We start from the raw sequence: 19441 nt of genomic DNA, 5'->3' as shown, positions 1-19441 counted from the left end.
AATCAACAGACCAAACAAAGAGTGGCCATTTTCCTCCAAGTCTTTCTCGTAAGATTTTTGATTATCAGCCACAATCACAGATACATCATGCCTTGTCTTTGTCCAAGTACTTATAACATGAGGACAAGAACAGGAAGCATTATGATCCAGTCTATACACTATGATCATTGCTTGTAGTTGCAGAGGAATGGATGCGTAGTGATTTTCTGTAGGTTTCACCCAAGGTTTTGTTTTGGTTTCCATTTTGCTACAAACAAACTAGCTCTAACAGATGTTGGCTCTGCACAACAGTAAAACAGTAACAACATCAACTGGCTCCCAGAAACAACTACTTCTGGCAAAATGAGAATACAATAATGAAAAAGCTGAATAAAACTTTAACAACTGACAACAAACTCCTCTCTAGAGAGGGTTTATTAAGGGCTCAATAAACATGAATTTACACACTGATCAAAGACAAAGGTTTTCTGATTATTGAAAGAAATAATTCTGCCTAACTCCCAGTTGACACTGTCTGAAAAACACAAGCTATGCATGAGTTCAACAACTACATGGAAGTGCAGCACGACATGAGCAGGGGGTCTGGGTGTGGATCGCAACTGAAGCTGTGGCTGGGATTTTTAATGAGTGACCGCGGTGAGGCAAGGAGGAGGTCCATTGTGTCCCGAGCTGCAGCGTCTTGGCTGGCAGCGACCGCAACCACACACTGGTGGGGCTGCACTTTGATGTACAGCTGCTGCAGGAGCAGATGGAGGAAGAAAAAGAGAGGGTAGAGAAATAAAAGTGTTGGGGGATTAGAGAGAGAAAGATGGTTGGAGAGTTGAGAGTAAGAGGAAAGACAAGGAGAGTAGACGACAAACTGAGGCAAAGCAGAAAGTACTATAGCATCATTTTTAGTTCTTCAATTCTGATTTAAAAAAAAGGGTTTATGTGTTTATTGATTTTTTTGTGATTTAGAAATAGGTTAAAAAGCAAAGAGGGACCAAACCATATTAGCCTTCACTCCCCCCACTTGTGTAGGGTTGGGGTGGGATATGCAAATCCAGGCCGTCTGTCTGCCTGCCCCTTCAGAGGCAGCAGAGCAGCACGCTGCTGCTTGCACACACACCCTCTCACGCAGAGTGCAGAGGACTCAGATGGTCGAGCATATATAGTCTGCAGGTCTCACACACACTCTTGCATGTGTGTGTGTGTGTGAGTGTATGGAGCTGAAACTTTCCTAGAGACACACTCTTCCCTCCTTCTTTCTCCCCTTTCGCCTTTCCCCTCCTCCTGCACACCTTTGTGTTGTTTTCCTTGCCCCCCTCTTCTTCCTCTCCCCTCCCTCTTCAGACTCACTAGTTCTCCCTCTGCTCTGTCCTGTGTGCTCAGACTGTGGTGAGTGTGCGAACCGAAGGCGTGCATGGCGAGATGCTGCTGATGCTACAGCTGTTTGGGTTCCATGTCTCCTTCAGGGCCCGCTGAGGAAGACAAGACTGCACGTGAGCTGGGGGAACTTTGACTCAACACTGTGAGAAACCTGCAACTACCGCTTTCGAGACTTTTCTCCTCCAAAGAAGTGGCCTTTTTAAGACTCTGGAATTAACTGAGCTTTTGAAGAATTAGAGAAGAAAGAAAAAATGAGGACCAAGCTGTGGCAACTCTTTGCATTAACCTTTCTCTTGGGAATGTTGCTCTGTGTGGTGGACAGTAAAGGAACTTTCTATGGAGGGCCTGTCCACCCTTTCTATGGAAACAGATACAACCTGTACAAGGCTGGACTCAACCCTCACCATCTACCCAACAAACCCATGACCCGTCACAAGTAAGTGCTTTGATTTTTGGACTTGTCACAGGCACTAATGCACGTTTTATTCCCCCTTCCCACCCTGCAGGGGATTGATCCAAAAAGCATTCCAAGCAGGACCCACCTCATACTGTATTTCCCCCGGGAAACACATGTCACCGGCAAGTTGCAGAGAAATATGGTTTGAGTTAGGGGCATCGGGGTCGGTAACAGATCCCTGAATTGACTCTCTGTTTCTGTCTTACTCACCATCAGCTCTTTTCTGCGGTTCACACCTAAAACCATCTGTAGCTGGGGATAAACACTATAGGGCAACAATGACATGCTGCTTTATGAAAACAAAGCCGTCATTATGGTCTTTATGGTGCTGCAAGGGGAGGTGTTGAGTTGATGACAACAATTGATCTCTCACAGGCGCTGGAAGTAAGTGTGTGTGTTTGTATATTATGTGTGTTTGGGAGGAGCGCTCAATTAGTGGCAGGACCGACAGCACAGCTGGGGACCTGCTGCCAGAAGGGAGTGGTACAGCTAATCTCTGATCGATGTAAAACAAATAACAAAGAGGTCTCAAGTGGCTTTGCATTGAAATTGCTATTGGAAGCTTTTCTTTTTCTACCAAACTCTCCATGTATCAAAAGAGGAGGGAAAGGATTTTCAAGATTTTTATCTAATTTGGCCGATATTGTCAAGGCAGTCAAACCATATTATCACAGAGAAATAATGGTCATAAACTATGCATTCTCTTTCTAATCCATGCAGCTGTGACATGAAACAGAGGCTTGCAGATCTTTTTTTTTTTTTTTTTTTGCCGGGAAAGAGATGGCTCAGTGTTTTTGCCTGCAGGGCTGTTTCCTTTTTTTCCTCCCTTTCCCCATCTCTTTTTGCTTGGCTTCCCCTGAGAGCTGTTATGTCTTTGGACAGCTCCCCAGCTACCTGCTGCTTCACTCAAACTGCCACAGTGCACCGCTGATCGCCCGGCCCTGCTCAGTCTGCCATACACCCTCTCCTCCAGGGAACGGTCTCTTCAGCACCGGTCCTCCATCCCTCCCCTTGACATTTCTAATCACATGTGCACCCTTCCCAACAAGTCTTCTAGGATCAAGTCAACACATTTTTTTTCCAAACATGACAAAATGTGGGGAATTTATCGCTTTGATTTCCTTCAACTTTCCTACAAGTTTTTCATTACTCTTTATTAAACATTTGTCATGCAACCCTGCTCTATCAAATGTGTTCTTAAATGGATAAGCCCTCACACATCACATTTTCTTTAAATATTTGATATTGACTGATCAACAGCTAACTGTACCACTCCAGAAGTCATTTTTGAAAGTGGTCACAAGCCCTTCAGCTGGCCAACTAAACTGAGTATAGCCAAGAGATTGCATGTAGGCTCATCGAGGTAAATAACCATAACAAGCAAACTATGAACAACGTTGGAGTTACCGAGCTTTCCCTGAGAAACCATTGCAGTAAACGTGTTGTCGTTAACAATCACTGAATCCCACATTGCACCACTTTGTTGCAAAAATGGGCCTTGTGTTATGTGCTCTATAATCAACACTTTGTTTTGCCTTGTGGTAGAAAGGTACCGTAAAAATAGAAACAACTTCCTCCCCTCTGATTCTTTGCTGTTCTTGTCTTCATGTCCTAGTGGCACATGACAGTGGCATCATCTTACTGTCCGTCAGCGGTGCCAAAGAGGTTTATTTCCATCCATCCAGGCCATTTAATGCCACACACATCCAGCCTGATTAATAGATTAAGCAGATCGTTCTATTCTATGATCTAAGTGATCAGCAGTGACAGTTGCTCTTGCTGGTAGCTGCTTGTTTCCCCCAATCATGTGTCTCTGTCCAACTATAGTGTTTATACAAGCAAAGCTGACCTGCCTTGGACCCAGCGGGCCCCCAGGACGTGTCAGTGTCAGACCACCGCCACAGATATATGAGCTCAGTGGTTGTGGCCTTACTGGACAGTGGAAATAGGGACTTAAAAATAACACACGTGCCATGACGCGTGCATGGATGGGTCTTCATCTATGTTTGTGTGTTTATGTGAAGGATTCAACCCATGTGCTTTCACAGCTTGTAAATACTAACTCTTTTTTATTTTTATTGGCCACACACTCACATGGACAAAGCAGAGGGACATCACGTTTTTTTTGTTTTTTTTAGATATTTAAAAAATTCTCAGCTGTCGGTGCACCACAAGACTTTTTTTCTTCATGTTGAATTATTAACTGTGTTTTGGCAGCAGCGTCAACGATTTGATTTCACAGTCATTCCTTTCACTCAGTGCGACCACATGCTGCAGAGAGAAAATATCTTGGCCTTTAGCCTACGACTGACTATGACATCTTAGACAGTTATAATACTCTACCTGTCACAATTTCATTTCACAGAAGGTTGTGCTGAGCCATGGCTGTAAATCTTTGTAAGCGTATAGTTTGGCCAAGAATTTCTGGTCACCGTGTTAAGGTCAAAGGCTTTGGTAAGAAGGCGATTTAATTCCAAAGGATGTATGATCCAGTATAACAATGTTACATCTTTACATCTTTATCTCTGAGGGCAACTTAGAAAAAGGAAGATTGCATTCACATGCATTGCATGTAGCACTCTAGAAAACAACAGGTGAAACTTAATCCCACAGCCTAACACTCAACCCCTTAGTGAATAAATCAATTAGGGTCCCTGCAGATGCCTCATGTCTTCGCTGATCAGATTAGAGACATATCCGAGGGCTTTTCCATGATGTATTGGACAGAGATCAAAGTGGAGAGGTCAGTGAGTTGGTAGAGGTCAGGGGTTGTGGGTTGGTGTTGTAAGTTTGTGTTGAGTGTCCAGTGGAGGACAAGAATGGAGCCAGTCTCCTGCCAAGGGTCACAGAGGCTGGGCAGTAAATTCCCAAGCTTCTTACGAGGACAAATATATGTAACGTTTGGCTTTCTCTGGAATAATGTTTTGGTTCTTTAACCCTTTAAATCTCTAAAAAAAATCTTTAACTGGTTATGAAAGACTTAATTTATCCTGATGCCACTACATGACCTACAAATGAAAAGGAGAGCACTAGCTAAAAGATGAGTACTTCCAAACAGTTATTTAATAAGAGCTTTTGCTTGAAGTTTCAAGTTTCACAGTTATAGACATTAGCCAGTTAAAGCAGAATCAGCTTCCTTAAAGAATACTACTCACAAAAAACAGCAAAGTCGAATGGACGTACCGCTTTGTCCCTTGGGCCACCAAATTCAACACAACATGAAAGTTTGTTATTAAATACAGTCTATGGTACATGCTCAGAAAACGAGACTTCAATCTAGTAAAAAAAAACAATAAGGTTAATCAAGATTTGTGACTTTGGGCAAACAACTTTTTATCTTCACTGTCAATGTTATATTTGTAAAGGATCATTTTAAAAATATTGACCAATGTGCTTGTTAGCTCATCAATGACATTTTTTTTACTTGCATCCTTTCTACTGGTTGCAAGACGTAAAAATGTGCGCATTGCACTAATTGGCTTTTAGTATTTATGCTATTTAAGGACAACTGTATGAATGAAATGTACGGACAGTATGGACAGAGGTGTGCTGGTGACAGAGATGGACTTATGACTTAACGGCAGTTTTTTCTGTGTTTCATGTAATTCAGAACAAATTGAAGCACATCCTTTCTCCCTGGGTGCTACATTTAAAAGAGCTCTCCTGCTTGGGTGCTGTGCACTTTGCCAGAATGCATTGTACACAAGAAGTCACAGCCTCTGCCGCACTCCACTGCATTTCTCTTGGACACATTGGCTCAAATACGTACTACACATCGTCAGAATCATGCAAAGTCTGAACCATTCAGTCATTTCATGTCTGCTTTCATATAAGACATCTCTTAGCTCTAAACTCACCTCGAAGGTCTAAAGCATATTGGAAATGGTGTTGATGGAGGAGTATTAAAAAATATCTTTTTCATAATCAGCTAAATTGATCAGCAATAATTACTGACTTTGTCTAAACAACTGGAGTGGGCAACATGACTAAATACTCTTATTTGAGACTACATGTAGATGTTTTCTTATTTATGGAACAGGTGCCTTGTCAACATTTAGCTCTCTAGATATTACACAGGTCCTGTTGTTAACTGAAAATGTGTCTTACATTATATATAGATATACTAGTACTTCTGAACTTTGTTGCTTTGGGTTCTTTAGAATCCACCTGCTGTGCAGCACATTGCTACAGTTGCTTAATTCCCATGCATGCACTCAGCACATCGGGCCCAACAAGTGTACAATTCTGTTCCAATCTCTTATTATTTTGAGGAAACAGAGAGCTATTCTCACTCTAAGCAGATTATGTGCTTTGGGAAATGCCTGAGGATAAGTTAGTGATGGTTTTTTTTCACTACTGTTGGTTAAGTCGCTGACTGTATGAGAAAAATACTTAAACTCTATTTAAAGAACATGTGACTGATGTTGTAAGTGCATTTTTATCTCCAAATGAAACATAATGAAAATAAGATAATAAAAACAGTCTCCATGAGTGCATGTTTGTTTTGTGTGTGTTGAGGTTTGGAGACTTATGGCCAAAATGTTAGCATGCCAAAGTAATATTCTGCCTTCAAGTTACAATAACCAGCACTGGGAATGAATGTCAGTGTGATCCCTTTTCTCCCAGAGCTGGGAGTGTCACATCTTTCCTTTAACACTAATCAGAAACCACAAGAGCAACGTCCATCAACCCTGCACGAGGACTCCTTCAAGACCTGCCAGTTGGCTAGAAAATATGTTTCATTAAAGCATATATGGAAAGAGAAGATCCCTGAAGAGAGTTACAAGCCCGTAGACACGGTTGTTAAAGGTCCTAATAAAGATTGCATGGCTCTCTATCTGGCCTGCTGTGGTCATAAATCTGTCAGAGGCACCAGCAGTGGCCCGAGTTCAAACAGTCAGGAACCCTGCAGGTGAGAGAGCGGTTAGTAATGAGGGGGGTGAGCCCTTTAGTGCCGCAGTGTCATAACAATGGAGGCAAAAGTGACGGGTTAGAGGGCCTGGAAAAGTCAAGGTCATGATGAGGCAACACGGAGGGGCTTCATATTAGAGAGAGAGAGTGGAAAGAAAACAAAGCATCGGCTATAGATGCAAATGCAGCGCTGCTAGGCTTAGATAAGTAAACAGAGATTGCATGCACTTTGCAGATTTTGGAGGGAAAAAAGGAAAAGAGGCAGGTTATGAGAAAATGGGAGATTGAAAGGTGAGTTGTTTTGGGTCCAGCAGATGGTGGAGGTCCAGCAGCAATAATATTTACTGAAAAACGCTCCACATGAGAATCTGAGAAGGGAATTCCGCTTTCCTCCTGGGAGGCTTTGAAGCGATTTTGGAGCTGTAATGCTATACTGGAAATATTTACAGTGTGACCAGTCAAAAAATGACACCACAATGACAGAAAGGAGACAATGTTTTGGGATTAAACGAGGATGTTTGTTAGGAGAGAGAGTGACTTTCCTGTCTGATGGTTGTGAAGATATTGATGGAAGTGGGGCGCGGGAGCCTAGTGCTTTGTTTTCGTGCCCCATGTACAGAGACTATTGCCTCAAAGCAGGTGGCCCTGGGTTCGAGTCCGACCTGTGGCTCCTTTGCCGCGTATTATTCCCCACTCTCTCTCTCCCTGATTTTGAATCTATCCACGGTCCCATCTCTCTAATAAAGGCATAAAAAGCACAAAAATTCATATTCAAAATATATACATATATATACTTTAGATGGACGTGGGAGATAATGTTAAATACAATGAGTTAAATACACTGATGGATTTAAATATGTGTTATGTCAGTTGGGCTGGGTGGTTTACTGAGGGTGTGGATCATCTAGAGACGTGTTTTTTTTTAATTTGCCTGGGTGTTTTCATGCTGTTTACGATGGGATTGGACCTGTAAGGTCATTACAACACAACAGAAACATTTGTAACATGCAAAAAGTTGGCAGAAATAGGCTGAATATCGTCAGAATTATCTAAATCAGCAGTTGTAGAGATTTCAATTAATAATAATAATTTGACACCAAATACCATCAACAGTTATTCAACTTTTAAACTAGAGGAGGTCTTGATTATACTCCTTTCAATTTCATATTTACAGAGAATCAACATTAATCCACCTGTGAGCAAGTACCTGGCTACAGTGGCAAGCAAAACTAAATTTATCCGGCAGAAACCTCAAGCGGGACGAGACTCTGATAAACTTCCCATCAGTGTATAAGCTAGCATGTTCATTGTTAGCATTTGGCCAGAGCGTGTCTATGTTCCCTCAGCCCTACCTTCCCTCTGCCCTATGTTCCCTCAGCCCATGTTCCCTTAACCATATGCTCCCTCAGCCCTACGGTCCCTCTGGCCTATGTTCCCTCAGCCCTTTGTTTCCTAACCCTACGTTCCCTGTCCGTCAATCAGGGTTGGGGGGAACACACGTGATTTGAATTTTAGAAGGGCCAATGCTGGGGGAATGTAGCTCTTAGGATACAAAGGGCTGAGGGAACATAGTGCCCAATTTGGGGAAAAATACTTGAAGGAACATTGTGATGAGGGAACACGGGGATGACCCCCATTTAGCCTAAGATGCAAGCATGGCTTCAGATTCTCTTTAGGATTTATAATGTATACAGGGATGTCTTCCACTGACCTCCTTTAGGTTCTTTGACCAGATGCTTTTTCCTGTCCCAAAGGATACGTTTGTCCCAAAGGCTGAGAAAGGGTTCCCCTGCCCTCAGTGGGCATCGTCAAATCTGAGTTTGAAACACTTTTTTTTTGTTATCCTTAATTTATCAATCCGAGAATAAGGATGCCTCTCATTGGACAATAATGCAGATGTCTTTTTGTATGTGACACCATAATTTCATATTGCAGTTGTGTGTTTTTTTTTTTGTCCAAGTTGTACCTTGAGTGAGTCATAAATAAAGTTGACCTGACCTGAGGGACTTCTGGCACTGACTTGGTTATCCTGTAAGGCCAACCGCCCCCATCTTTCAGCTGAGTGCTAAAACAAACATCAGAAGTATTAGTACTGTCTAAAAGCAGTCTCCTCATGCCACATTGGTCGAGGTAGGGGGTGTGAAAATAGCTCTGAGGAGTCCCCTATCTTGTTCTTCCCTCCTACCCCCTTTTTCTACTGATTATTAGATCATACAGGATCGAGAGTTCTCATCTTTTTTCCTCCCAAAGTGTCAGGATTAATGATGTCTCATTTAGGCTGAATACACTTAAAAGGCAAGCAAAGCAGACAAAACAAAGTAGTCTCTTACATGTGGCAGCTGGATGAGGTTGAGACATTTACAAGTACTACAGAAAGCACCTTTTCCTCTCATATACAATAATTTACACATCATGAAGTCATATTTCTGGCAATGGAGCTGTGTGGTCTCTGCGGATGCCACATAAAATGGCCATAAGCTACATTGCATGTGTATTAAATGTGCAGCTTGCACACACTATCCATATCCTAAAAGTAAAAAAAAAAACAAAAAAAACCCACATTCATCCTAGGAAATCTGTTTTTACACAGCAGAGGAGGTGACCTGCAGTTGCCCTGACTGACACTGCGGCACAGGGGGACAGGATTTATCTCAGCGCTCCACTTTGATTTTCTCAAAGCCAGAACCTCTTCTGACTGTGCGAAACTGAGGATAAAATATCACTCACAGACCCAAATGACATTGACAGATCTGTGCAAACAGGCAAAGAGGGGAGCAGGGAGGGAACGGCCGAAACAGAAACCTAGAGATTGTTTTTTTTTCTGCCCGTGTGCATCTGGATTCCTGCACTTCTCAGACATTGTGTGTGACTCCGAAGGTCAGTGCCCGCCCCCCCCGCCCCCAGATGTCCACCTGACAAACAAATGGGCGAACATGGTCACTTTTCACCCCGTTGATCAGCTCTGCGTGTAATGTGAGAGGAGTCTCCCTCTTACTGTACTGTATACACAGACGCACTCATGCACCGAGTCTGCTCTCCATCAGCTGTCAGATCTTTGAATGCCTGTAGACGCTTTTCTAACTCTCACATACACACAAAAATAAACTGATAAAGACCCTTTGTGCAGACAATGAATTTATGAGCTATAGCCAATAAACACTTTGGAGTAGTGATTCCAGAAGTGAGGGTTGTGGGCTCTAAAATACCGTGGGCTTTGGGAAGATATTTAAAAAACACAGTATTATTTTTTGATACAAATTTGCATGCTTAAGTTTGTTGCCTAAGACGGTCTTAAGACGGTTAGGGTTAAGGATGGACTGTTTTTGTTCATGGCTCTGTCGTTAGTCCTCTTTCATATCAGATTTTCTGTTTATTAGATAAATAAATATTGAAATACATATACAATTTAAAGCATTTCTGAAAATAGGTCACAGAATGTTGTTAGATTTGAAAACAAGCTTCAGTATTCTTCGATGGATTGGTTGCTTCAGAGGTATTTAAGATAATGAACATAATCCAATCACTAGGGCGCTGAAATTCTCTGGATTACAGGATTATCAGTCTACTCCAACAATCTGTATCATTATCTCCATGTGAATGTTATCTTAAAAAATATTGATTTGTACTGCTAAAACAAAAGGAAGGGTGTAATTCATTTTGTTGCCAAAGGCTCTGTGTGTTCTGTATGCAGAAGATGAGAGTGGAGGGAGTGACAAGTGTTACCAAAAGAGCCCCCAGCTTCAGCTGAGCAGAAAAACACACACAAAAAAACAGCATAACAACAGTATTGTAGCAATAGCCTTAGTAGACCGAGAAGAGGAGGAGTCAAATTGTGACTTTGGAGGTTTTTTGAAAGAGAATATCAGGAAACACCCCTTTCATTTGATACAAGCAACTTCTGAGACATAAAAAACAATGCTTCCAGCCAAATTTTCCCTTTTTTTTGGTTGTTTCTCCTCCTGCAGCAACTACTAAATTGCTAGGGTTTTAAAGTGCTAAAAAAAGTTCCCAGTTTACCACATCACTTCAGGTCATAACCATCATTTCCTTAACAACGCCTGACCTGGCAGCAGGTTGTCAGGCTGGTATGAAAGGAGCTCTGTCATTCTGACTCCTGGCCTTTTCCTTCCACCGCTATTTAACATATGTCAACACTGGGAGAGTGGTGACACACATACACACAGACACACATAAAAGCTGTGAATGATTTAAAGAGAGCAGCAGTAGAGCAGCGGTTTCTCACAGACTCTGACAGGCCATCCTGCCTGTTAGCTCTCTGAACCTGTTAACTTGGCACGCTGACTCTACTCGGCCCTTGTGTCCCTCCCTGCTCCTTCAGACACTTCTATTTGTCCCGAAACAGCTGTGGTGCAACATTAAGTACCACATGTGTTGCTAAATGCTCCCTTCTGAAAGAAAGAAATGCTTCACATGTGAGCCTAGAGCGCGCAGATCACCGTTTCCTGTGTTGCACAGGGGCCAGGGGAACATTTAGCAGTTGCTGTAGCTGCACTGGCCATGAAGTGAGAGATGGTCCAGCTCCAGCATGATGCAACAAATGCTCAAAGTAGTTATAAAAGTTGAGTTATTATGTGCGGGGCTCTGGACATTGAAACCAGTCTCAGTTATATAACTTGTGTCTTTAATGATTTTAAGTTCATGTTTTTATTGTGAATAAATGAATGTGTTTTAAATTTGAAGGATGACAAAACACATCCAGTAAATTCCCAGGAAACATCCTCTGACATCAAACTCGCTTAAGTCGGAGGAATCCATTACATTTTTGGTAAATGTTATTAATCAGGGAAATGTCAAACAGAAAAAATAATTAAATTTAAATACACGTCAGATAGAGGACAGAATAATCAATCAAGTAAACATTTAAGTATCTTTGTATCAGATCTTATTTAAAGGAAATATTTGGCAGATACAAATTATGTCATCACCCAGCTGAAGGTGGAGTCGCAGCAGTGCTTCAAACAGAAATATCAGGGGGAGGATTAAATGTTGCTTTATGACCTGTTTGCTGAAAGTGATAGTTTATTGTTTTTGAGAGAGTGTTTCTTGGACAAGTAGGGGGGGGGGCTCCAATGAAAAAAGATTGGGAACCCGTGCACTACACAACATCAAGTCTGTCTGAACAGTCCAAATTAAGGGCTTTTGTCATCTTGAACGTGATTGGTCTTGTTATGTTGATTAATCATTGGTGTAACCTGTTAACTGTTACACTTGTTAAATGTCATCCTTCTGTTTCCACAGAAACCACTGTGCCTATGTAGTGCAGAAGAACATCACATGCACCATGCAGGACGGAGTGTCTACTTTTGTGAAGGCTGAGTACACCACTAAGTGCATCTGGGGTCAGAAGTGTCCTGTTGTTATGTAAGTTATTCAAACAAATAACAAAATAAAATTCATAAACCAGACTACATTTTACCACAAAACAGTTGACAGTTTAATCTGACTCGAAATAGTTGGGTTAAGAGTTTTAAAATGTGTTTGTAACTCAGCTAATGCGAGATATGGAACAGGCAGACTATATCAATGCTGCCCTCTAGTGTTCACAGCAGGTGCTGTCCATATTATGAAGAGGCGCTCCACAGCTGCATGCACAGCTGTGTTTATGGTCAAGGCTCCTCTAAGGACCAACCACACTAGGGGAAAACAGTGTTAATTCAGCTCTAATAAAAAAGCATCACATAGTTTCAAATCACCTTGGCTACTACTACTGTGCGAACCATGTCCTCTCTCTGGCTGTACGAAAAGCAAAAACCTTCCTCCCATTGAGTATTCTCTTTTTGTCTCCTACCTGCCTACTTACCTGGGTGAAAAGATAAAAGTGACAAGGACAGAACGGTAACAGAAAAAGGTATTGCTTTTATTGGTCAAGTAACAAACTGAGGTCTGAAGTAGTACTTAACCTTGTTTTACGACAGGTGAAAGCGTGTGAATTTGCTTTATAAAGCTCCTACACAGGCAGAATTGAAGTAGGGGATTTTCTTTTCAACTAAATGAGTTTTTGTGTGTTAGTCAGAGAAAGAGAAAAAGAGAAAGTGAGTTTTACAATCAAAAGGGAATTTAACAAGATAACACTGACTTTGGGGCTGACTGTGATTCAATCCTCTGATGCCACATTTATACGTTACATTTATCTTAATCTCCTAATCTCCCTCTAATCCATGTGTAATCCCATCAAAAACAACTTCATCCCTTTATCTCTGCTCAGCGCCTCCCATCCTCCTATCCTCTGCCCTGGCTCTGTGCTCCTAATTTGTAAACACAAATGCAGCACTACTGATGATACTTCTTACATTACACTTGCTGACACACTTCACATTACACAACCTCAGATGGTAAACATTGATTTTATGTTGCATTCAGGTACAGGACGTTCTATAAACCAAAGTACAAGGTAGGGTATAAAACAGTGACTGAGCTGGACTGGAGGTGTTGTCCAGGCTACTCTGGAGAAAACTGTTATGATGGACCCACGTCTCTGCCTGATGTCATGATGCCACCTTTCAAGGGCCAGGGTTTGCCCCATCGCCCAGGAATAAAGGGCTTCCCCCATGGGCCCAAACCCCCTGTGGACCACAAACCTGGGGGAGGCCAGCTGGAGCCTGGCAGACCATTCCCCAGCGTTCCTGACCAAAGACCAATACCCACAGGACAACTGCCTTCTGGGAATGGAAGACCGAACTTTGGTAAGAACAAACAAATTGATTGAAAGCCTTGGAGATTAAGACTTTCTCTACTGCATGTTTTTGTGCACCTGAGTGAGCATGATTCCTTTCTGTTTGGTTCTCAAAAATACAGTGAACAAATTTGTGATTTCAGGAGTGACTGGAGAACGTTTGGACCGCATGGAGGACGATCTGCGTCGCCTTACCCAGGGGCTAGACACTCTCAATGGGGTGGTTGCTGGCCTCGAGGAGCGACTACGCACATCTCTCCGAGAAGACACCAACAAAATCCTGGTGTCCTTGATACCCAATGGTCCTCGAGTGCCTGACTCTACATTAGATGGGGTGATTCCAGCGGACACTCCTGATGTACTGGAAGGAGGGGAAAGGTTTATCGGCTTAGGAGACTTAGTAGGAAGAGTTACAGAAGTGAAGGACGAGCTGCGAGCCAAAACTCACATCTTAGAGGAGATTCAGGTACTGGACCAAAATGCTTGTACAAAGTTATGTTCATACCGTGTCTGTATTGCTCAATCAAGCCTTGTCTTTAATTAAATGCTACCTTTTTTCTTCCTTCTTCTCTTCATCGTCACTTTAGGGGATGGTGCTGGGACATGATGGTCAGCTGAAAAAGCTGTTGGACAGTGCAAGAGGCAGACCTATCCCTGGACCCAGCTCCACCGTTCACACAAGTGAAATCGTTGATGCTAAGATTGCTGGCGTACAGGCTGAAATCCTGGATGGCTTTGAGCGTCGCTTGACTGGACTGAAGGACCATTGTGACTCTAAGATCAGGGAGGTGCAAAGGCAATGCCACAGGGAGCACATGGATGGCCAGGAGCATATGCAACAGTCTTTGGATGGAAAAGAGACAGGCCTGAGGGAGGAGTTGGGCTCTTTACAGGCCAAGATCCAGGGCCTAACTCTCACTGAGAGCTGTTGTGGAGAGGTAGGGCATGAATGGGATTGTTACATGATCTGCAGTGAACCCCTAATTTATCAAAATTCCTTAAGAGAATGTAGCCTACTTCAGGTTACTGTGCGATGCAAAATGATCGAGAACTTCACGTCACAACTTAAATATAGACGGAAGGATTAAACTAATCGAGATTGACATCTTAGACAGTTGTGAGTTTAATTACAAGAATAATTTTCTGATTCTTCAAAGAATTAATCAAATTCAGTACATAACCTGTATGCTAACTGTTTACCACTGTTTCCAGTCTATCAACTAAACTAAGCTAATCCTAGGAATAAAAAAAAAAACCTAGCTGAAACTCAATATTTATGGCACTGACATGAAAGTGGAATCAATTTTCTCATCCATGTTTCTGCCCCATGAGTGTGTTTCCTAAAATGCCAAACGTGCGTAGGTGAACCTGCGGAAGGATCATTACCGGTTTGAGATCCCCGCACCCGAGGCCGCGTGGCCCCTCGGTGCTGGCGGCGGATATGTCAGAAAAAACATTTGTCTACTCTATTGCTGTATTTTCAAGTCTATGCTAAAAAGAAAGCATATTCTCAGAATAAGAATCAGAATCAGGTTTATTGGCCAAAGCAAAGACTAATATGTACAAGACTAAAGATCTCTACAATTAATTAGCGCTTGACTGGACATAAAACCCAAAATCCATTAAACTTACATGTTTATTGTTTATTGCAGGTGAAGAGTCTTTCCCTTCGAGTTCTGCTGCTGGAGGAGTCAGTGAAAGGTCTCACAGAATCTCAGAGACAGCTCCAGGCAGCCCTCACCGACCAGAGCATACATGTGGAGACTCGCCTGGTGGACATAGAGAGCCACTTTAATGTCACAGAGGGGGGAGCTGATGGGGTGGCTGGGCTCCCTGGTGGTCTGGATGGCTTCAAGACCATGCTGGAGGACAAGCTGAAGACCCTGGAGGAGAGAGTGTTTGTGGCAGTGGAGGAGCTGAGTAATGCCACTGCTCCAGCTCTCTTGGAGGGTCAGGTGGTCCCCGCGCTGGAGACGGAGATCGAGTCTGTGAGGAGGAGAGTGGAGGGAGACCTTGGTGGCATTCAGAAACAGTTAATAGATCTGGAGCTCCTCTGCACCTCTTCCTGCTCACCCTCCACCCCGTCGGCAGGGTGCATCAGTGTCACTGAAGATGAGGAGGACTGCGAGGGAATGGAGAAGAAGATGACTGACAGATTGGACACTCATTCGAAACAGCTGGCCGGCTTAAACAAAACCTTAAACAACCTGCTGTTCCATGTCGCTCGAGAGGAAGCAGAGGGCTCCGTCCAGGGAGAGATCACCCTGCTAAAGGTTAACATAAACTCTGTGAACCGGACCCTGAAGGGCCTCAAGGACTCCATTAGCTTCATTGCGAGTGAAGTGGGCCAGGCTAACTCTACCTGGGAGCAGAGAGAGCACCAGCTTGTCAACCAGGTGCACGGAATCACCAAACTGATTGGACACCAAACCTCCCTCCTGGGTGCTGGGGAGAGGCGGCTGGCCCAGCTAAAGGTTGAGCTGGTGGGTTTAAGGAGAAGACTATCTGGAGAGCTGCAGGGCTGCAAGAGCACAGCAATAGAAGTCCAGAAGGAGGTGAAGGACGTTGACAGCAGAGTGAGCCAGGTGGAGGGCCAGTGTAGTAGCCTGGGGGAGCTGGCGGAGCACCTGGAGAGGATCAGGGCGGAGCTTGAAAGACACTCAGACTCCTACCTTGCTGAGGTGAATGGCACCCTTGCTGCCCATACAGAACAGCTAGCCGAGCTGAAAGGAGAGGTCAAAGACTGCGCAGGCAAGGGAGCAGCCAACCAAAAATGAGACCAGTAGCATCTGAGCTACAGATATTTTTTTTTAAATAGAGACTAACAAGTGCTTCTCATTAGGCTCATGTGACGTCCCCTGCTTCTCTCCTCTCTCTTACAAATCCCATCTGCACAGATGCTAATTAACTGAACCGGTGAAATTCATTTTCCATAAGCTCCCTAGCCCAGTGCCTCCAGATGTCCCGGGTATTTAGTTCATTGAGGAGAGAAAAAAAAAAAAACAGAATACAAAGACACACCTATGGTTGTATAGCTGGGCAATATTTTCCCCTTAAGATTTTATCCTGTAGGGCATTTTTTTTTTCTCTGATCATGATTGTTATGTTCTGACATTTTACCCTGTTTTAACTTATATGAAGTGACTGCATTGCTACTATGTTAGATTGTTTGTATTAGAGCAATGATAACAAAACAAAGTGGATGATATGGGACTATTGCGCTGCTACGGGTTTCTGCTGACAAGCACACTTGACATCCCTTTGTGTGGACACTTGTCTGATTTTATTGAGAACAAAAAAAATACTGTATGTCATCTCGGTGCTATTTACATTTTTGTAAACTTCAGTGTTAAACATGTTTAAATATGATATGTATTTCTGCTTTGACAGCTGTGTTTATTTCCTGCTGCTTTGCTCCAGGTTGCAGAGTAATTCCCAAAGTCTCCATCAGGGGACAGTGACAGCACATTATATGGAATGGTGGATAACTAGAAATCAGAACCAAAACACTCCAAGGTGGAGGTGTCTTTTAAGGGCCCTATAGGCACTCATTTGGAAATGTAGGCCATCTTTCAAAATGCCGTTCGGGAGTTTATTCTGAAAAGGAAACTCCATAAAATTTGATTACATATAACTTATCTCTGCTGGGGGAATTTCTTTTTTCCCCCAGTTTAGATGTTGGGTTATTATGGAGTTTATTACAATGTTATTAAGGTCATCGTTTAATGTTGGATGCCATGTGCTTTGCATTTCTTTATTTTTTAAATGACGATGAAAACTCTCTGGCCTTAATCCATTTACAGTGTGACAAAAAATACACACAATGAATGTGAGAACAAAAGGAAACTGTTCTGTTTGAGGTTAAAACAATCAAATAATTTATCACGTTTTACAACCATGCCAAATTGACTATAAATATATGTATAAAAATATGAATAACCAAAACAAACGCATTTTGCTTGCAATAAAGAGACAAACCTATGACCACCCTTGTCACAAAGGACTGCTGTAAGAGCAGAAACAGGGCTGCGTAGGTCCGTGTAGCCTATATACACATGTGCATCAACCATTGCTATCCTGTTTACTGTTTGCCTTTTTCATGTAGTCATTCTTTCTGTGTCATACATTGAGTGCACCAAATGTGTTATTTGTGACCCTTCTGTATATAAATCATTTTGAGACACCATGGTTTTGTTACCACCATAAGACTCCTACAGTAACTAAAGCTGTTTTCTCACATGCACTCCAGATAACATCTTGAACATTTTAGAGCAGCCTACCTTAGAAATTTTATAAAGTTGTTATTCACACATAGCTCGCAGCGTTAAAGGCGTAATATGGGGTTTTTCACACTTAACTGACACCCAGCCGACTCATCCCCTCGCATATAAAGGTTGTTTAATTGAGGGACTAGAGAAAAGAAGAATAACATACTGTACTCACTGCTTAACTGCATCATGATCACATGAATCACTTGCTGGTCAAATATTAGCAATGTTCTCTCCCTCTTCCACTCGCCCGGGATGAATTTTCCAAAATATCCTGCTGCGTTCACACATCAGCTCACCCTCACTTCATGCAGACGTTTTACTAAGCGGCTGGAGGAAAAAGTCCAGATGAAAAATGCTCAATTTTGTGTAAGTGTGAATACAGCATAAGTGTGATGGGAATGTAGCAGCAGGCTGAAATTCTTGATGAAAGAAACTTTTTGGTTCACCAAATTTAGCATGAAGCTAAACTGACTCCTTTAAGGCAGGATGACTTCAGGCTGCAGGTAAAACTTACTGGCCACATGTTGTCAGTTTGATAAAATATGCTAATTTCAATCCCAATTAGTTCTTAGTCGCATAAATGCTCAGGTCACTCTCGTTCACTCCAGTAATCTTTGAACAGACGTTGTTATTATTATTATTGTCCTGGCTGTTCCTGGCCATGGGGTGAGCTAATCATTAAAAATGTGTATACAATTGAATAAATGAGTTTGAATAGAGTTGCAAAAGAGTACAAACTTTTGAGGAATGTTAAAGCTCAGCCCTTGTAAGTAATTTGGAGTTAATGGACTTGAGCTTGTATAGCACTTTTCTACTCTCTTGACTACTCAAAGCGCTTTTACGCCTCATGTCACACACTGATGGCAGAGGTTGCTATGTACAGTGACCATCATAAGAAAAGAATCCCAGTCATAGACATTCATATGCCACTGACGAAGCAGCAGGATCAATTTGGGGTCGAGTATCTTGCCCACATTGGACATGTTGCTGCAGGAGCTGGGGAATGAACCCTTGACCTTCCAGTTAAGAGACAACCAGCTCTACCAACTGAGCCACAGCCACCCCGGCTGGACAGCATCACCTACAACGGGCCCTTTAGTAAAAATGAGAAGTGTTAGCTTCACTTCTGAAAGGATTTTTCTTCCTCCACAAAGCTGCATCACATTACTCGTCTTGATATCTTCTACCATAGATTGAGTAGAGCAAACACATTTTGAATTATGACTTGGTCAGGTTGCACAGTCTGCAGGTTTTTTTTTCAGAATTTCAGCGCATACTTTAAGACAGCAACATCTCTCACTGATTAACTGACTGTCAGCATGTAATGGGGACCAGAAGTGTATCATTAATATATGCTGCACAGCATATTGGCTGCAGGAATCTGAGGTGTGACTGCTGAGAGTAAGCAGTACTGTGAGGGAAATTCATTTTAGTTGAAAACCCCTGACTTAACCAAATTGATAAATGAAGAACATTTAGCTTATTTGATAGAAATGAGCTTAAACCAGCATGAGTACATGTCTCTAAGGCTCCAAAATGCACTCGCTCACAAGACTGTGGTCACATGAGGCAGTCAGATGATAAGGTTGAGGTCATTAGGTGAAAGTGAGGAGGATATAGCAATGTTTGTGGAGTCAGGGGTTAGGCGAGACACAATGATAATGAATGAAGCTGAGTGAAATGAGCTGTAAAAACGAGTTGACTTTGCACGAGTGAAGCGCCGTCAGCAGGTCTCCTGTA

General features: G+C 42.6%; 1 protein-coding gene across 1 annotated transcript; it reads left to right on the top strand.

Moving 5' to 3' along the window:
• Positions 1-973: 973 nt before the first annotated feature.
• Positions 974-17616, top strand: LOC109980904 (EMILIN-3). The gene is made up of 6 exons (XM_020629459.3): positions 974-1804; positions 11996-12118; positions 13118-13440; positions 13574-13896; positions 14018-14368; positions 15083-17616. Exons 1-6 carry the CDS (start codon positions 1620-1622, stop codon positions 16205-16207), a joined length of 2430 nt encoding a protein of 809 aa, XP_020485115.2. The 5' UTR covers positions 974-1619; the 3' UTR covers positions 16208-17616.
• The last annotated feature ends 1825 nt before the right edge of the window (positions 17617-19441 follow it).

Source organism: Labrus bergylta, chromosome 12 (genome assembly GCF_963930695.1).
Source record: "Labrus bergylta chromosome 12, fLabBer1.1, whole genome shotgun sequence".
Lineage (NCBI taxonomy): Eukaryota > Metazoa > Chordata > Actinopteri > Labriformes > Labridae > Labrus > Labrus bergylta.
Note: the sequence above shows the minus strand (reverse complement) of the source record. Positions and strands in the feature narration are given on the sequence as shown.

Bases quoted from the DNA above. Each gene is read 5' to 3' on its own strand.
- LOC109980904 (XM_020629459.3), top strand. From the start codon at position 1,620: ATGAGGACCAAGCTGTGGCAACTCTTTGCATTAACCTTTCTCTTGGGA. The intron at 12,119-13,117 runs GTAAGTTATTCA...TGTTGCATTCAG, and splicing joins CAGAAGTGTCCTGTTGTTAT to GTACAGGACGTTCTATAAAC. The intron at 14,369-15,082 runs GTAGGGCATGAA...TGTTTATTGCAG, and splicing joins CTGAGAGCTGTTGTGGAGAG to GTGAAGAGTCTTTCCCTTCG.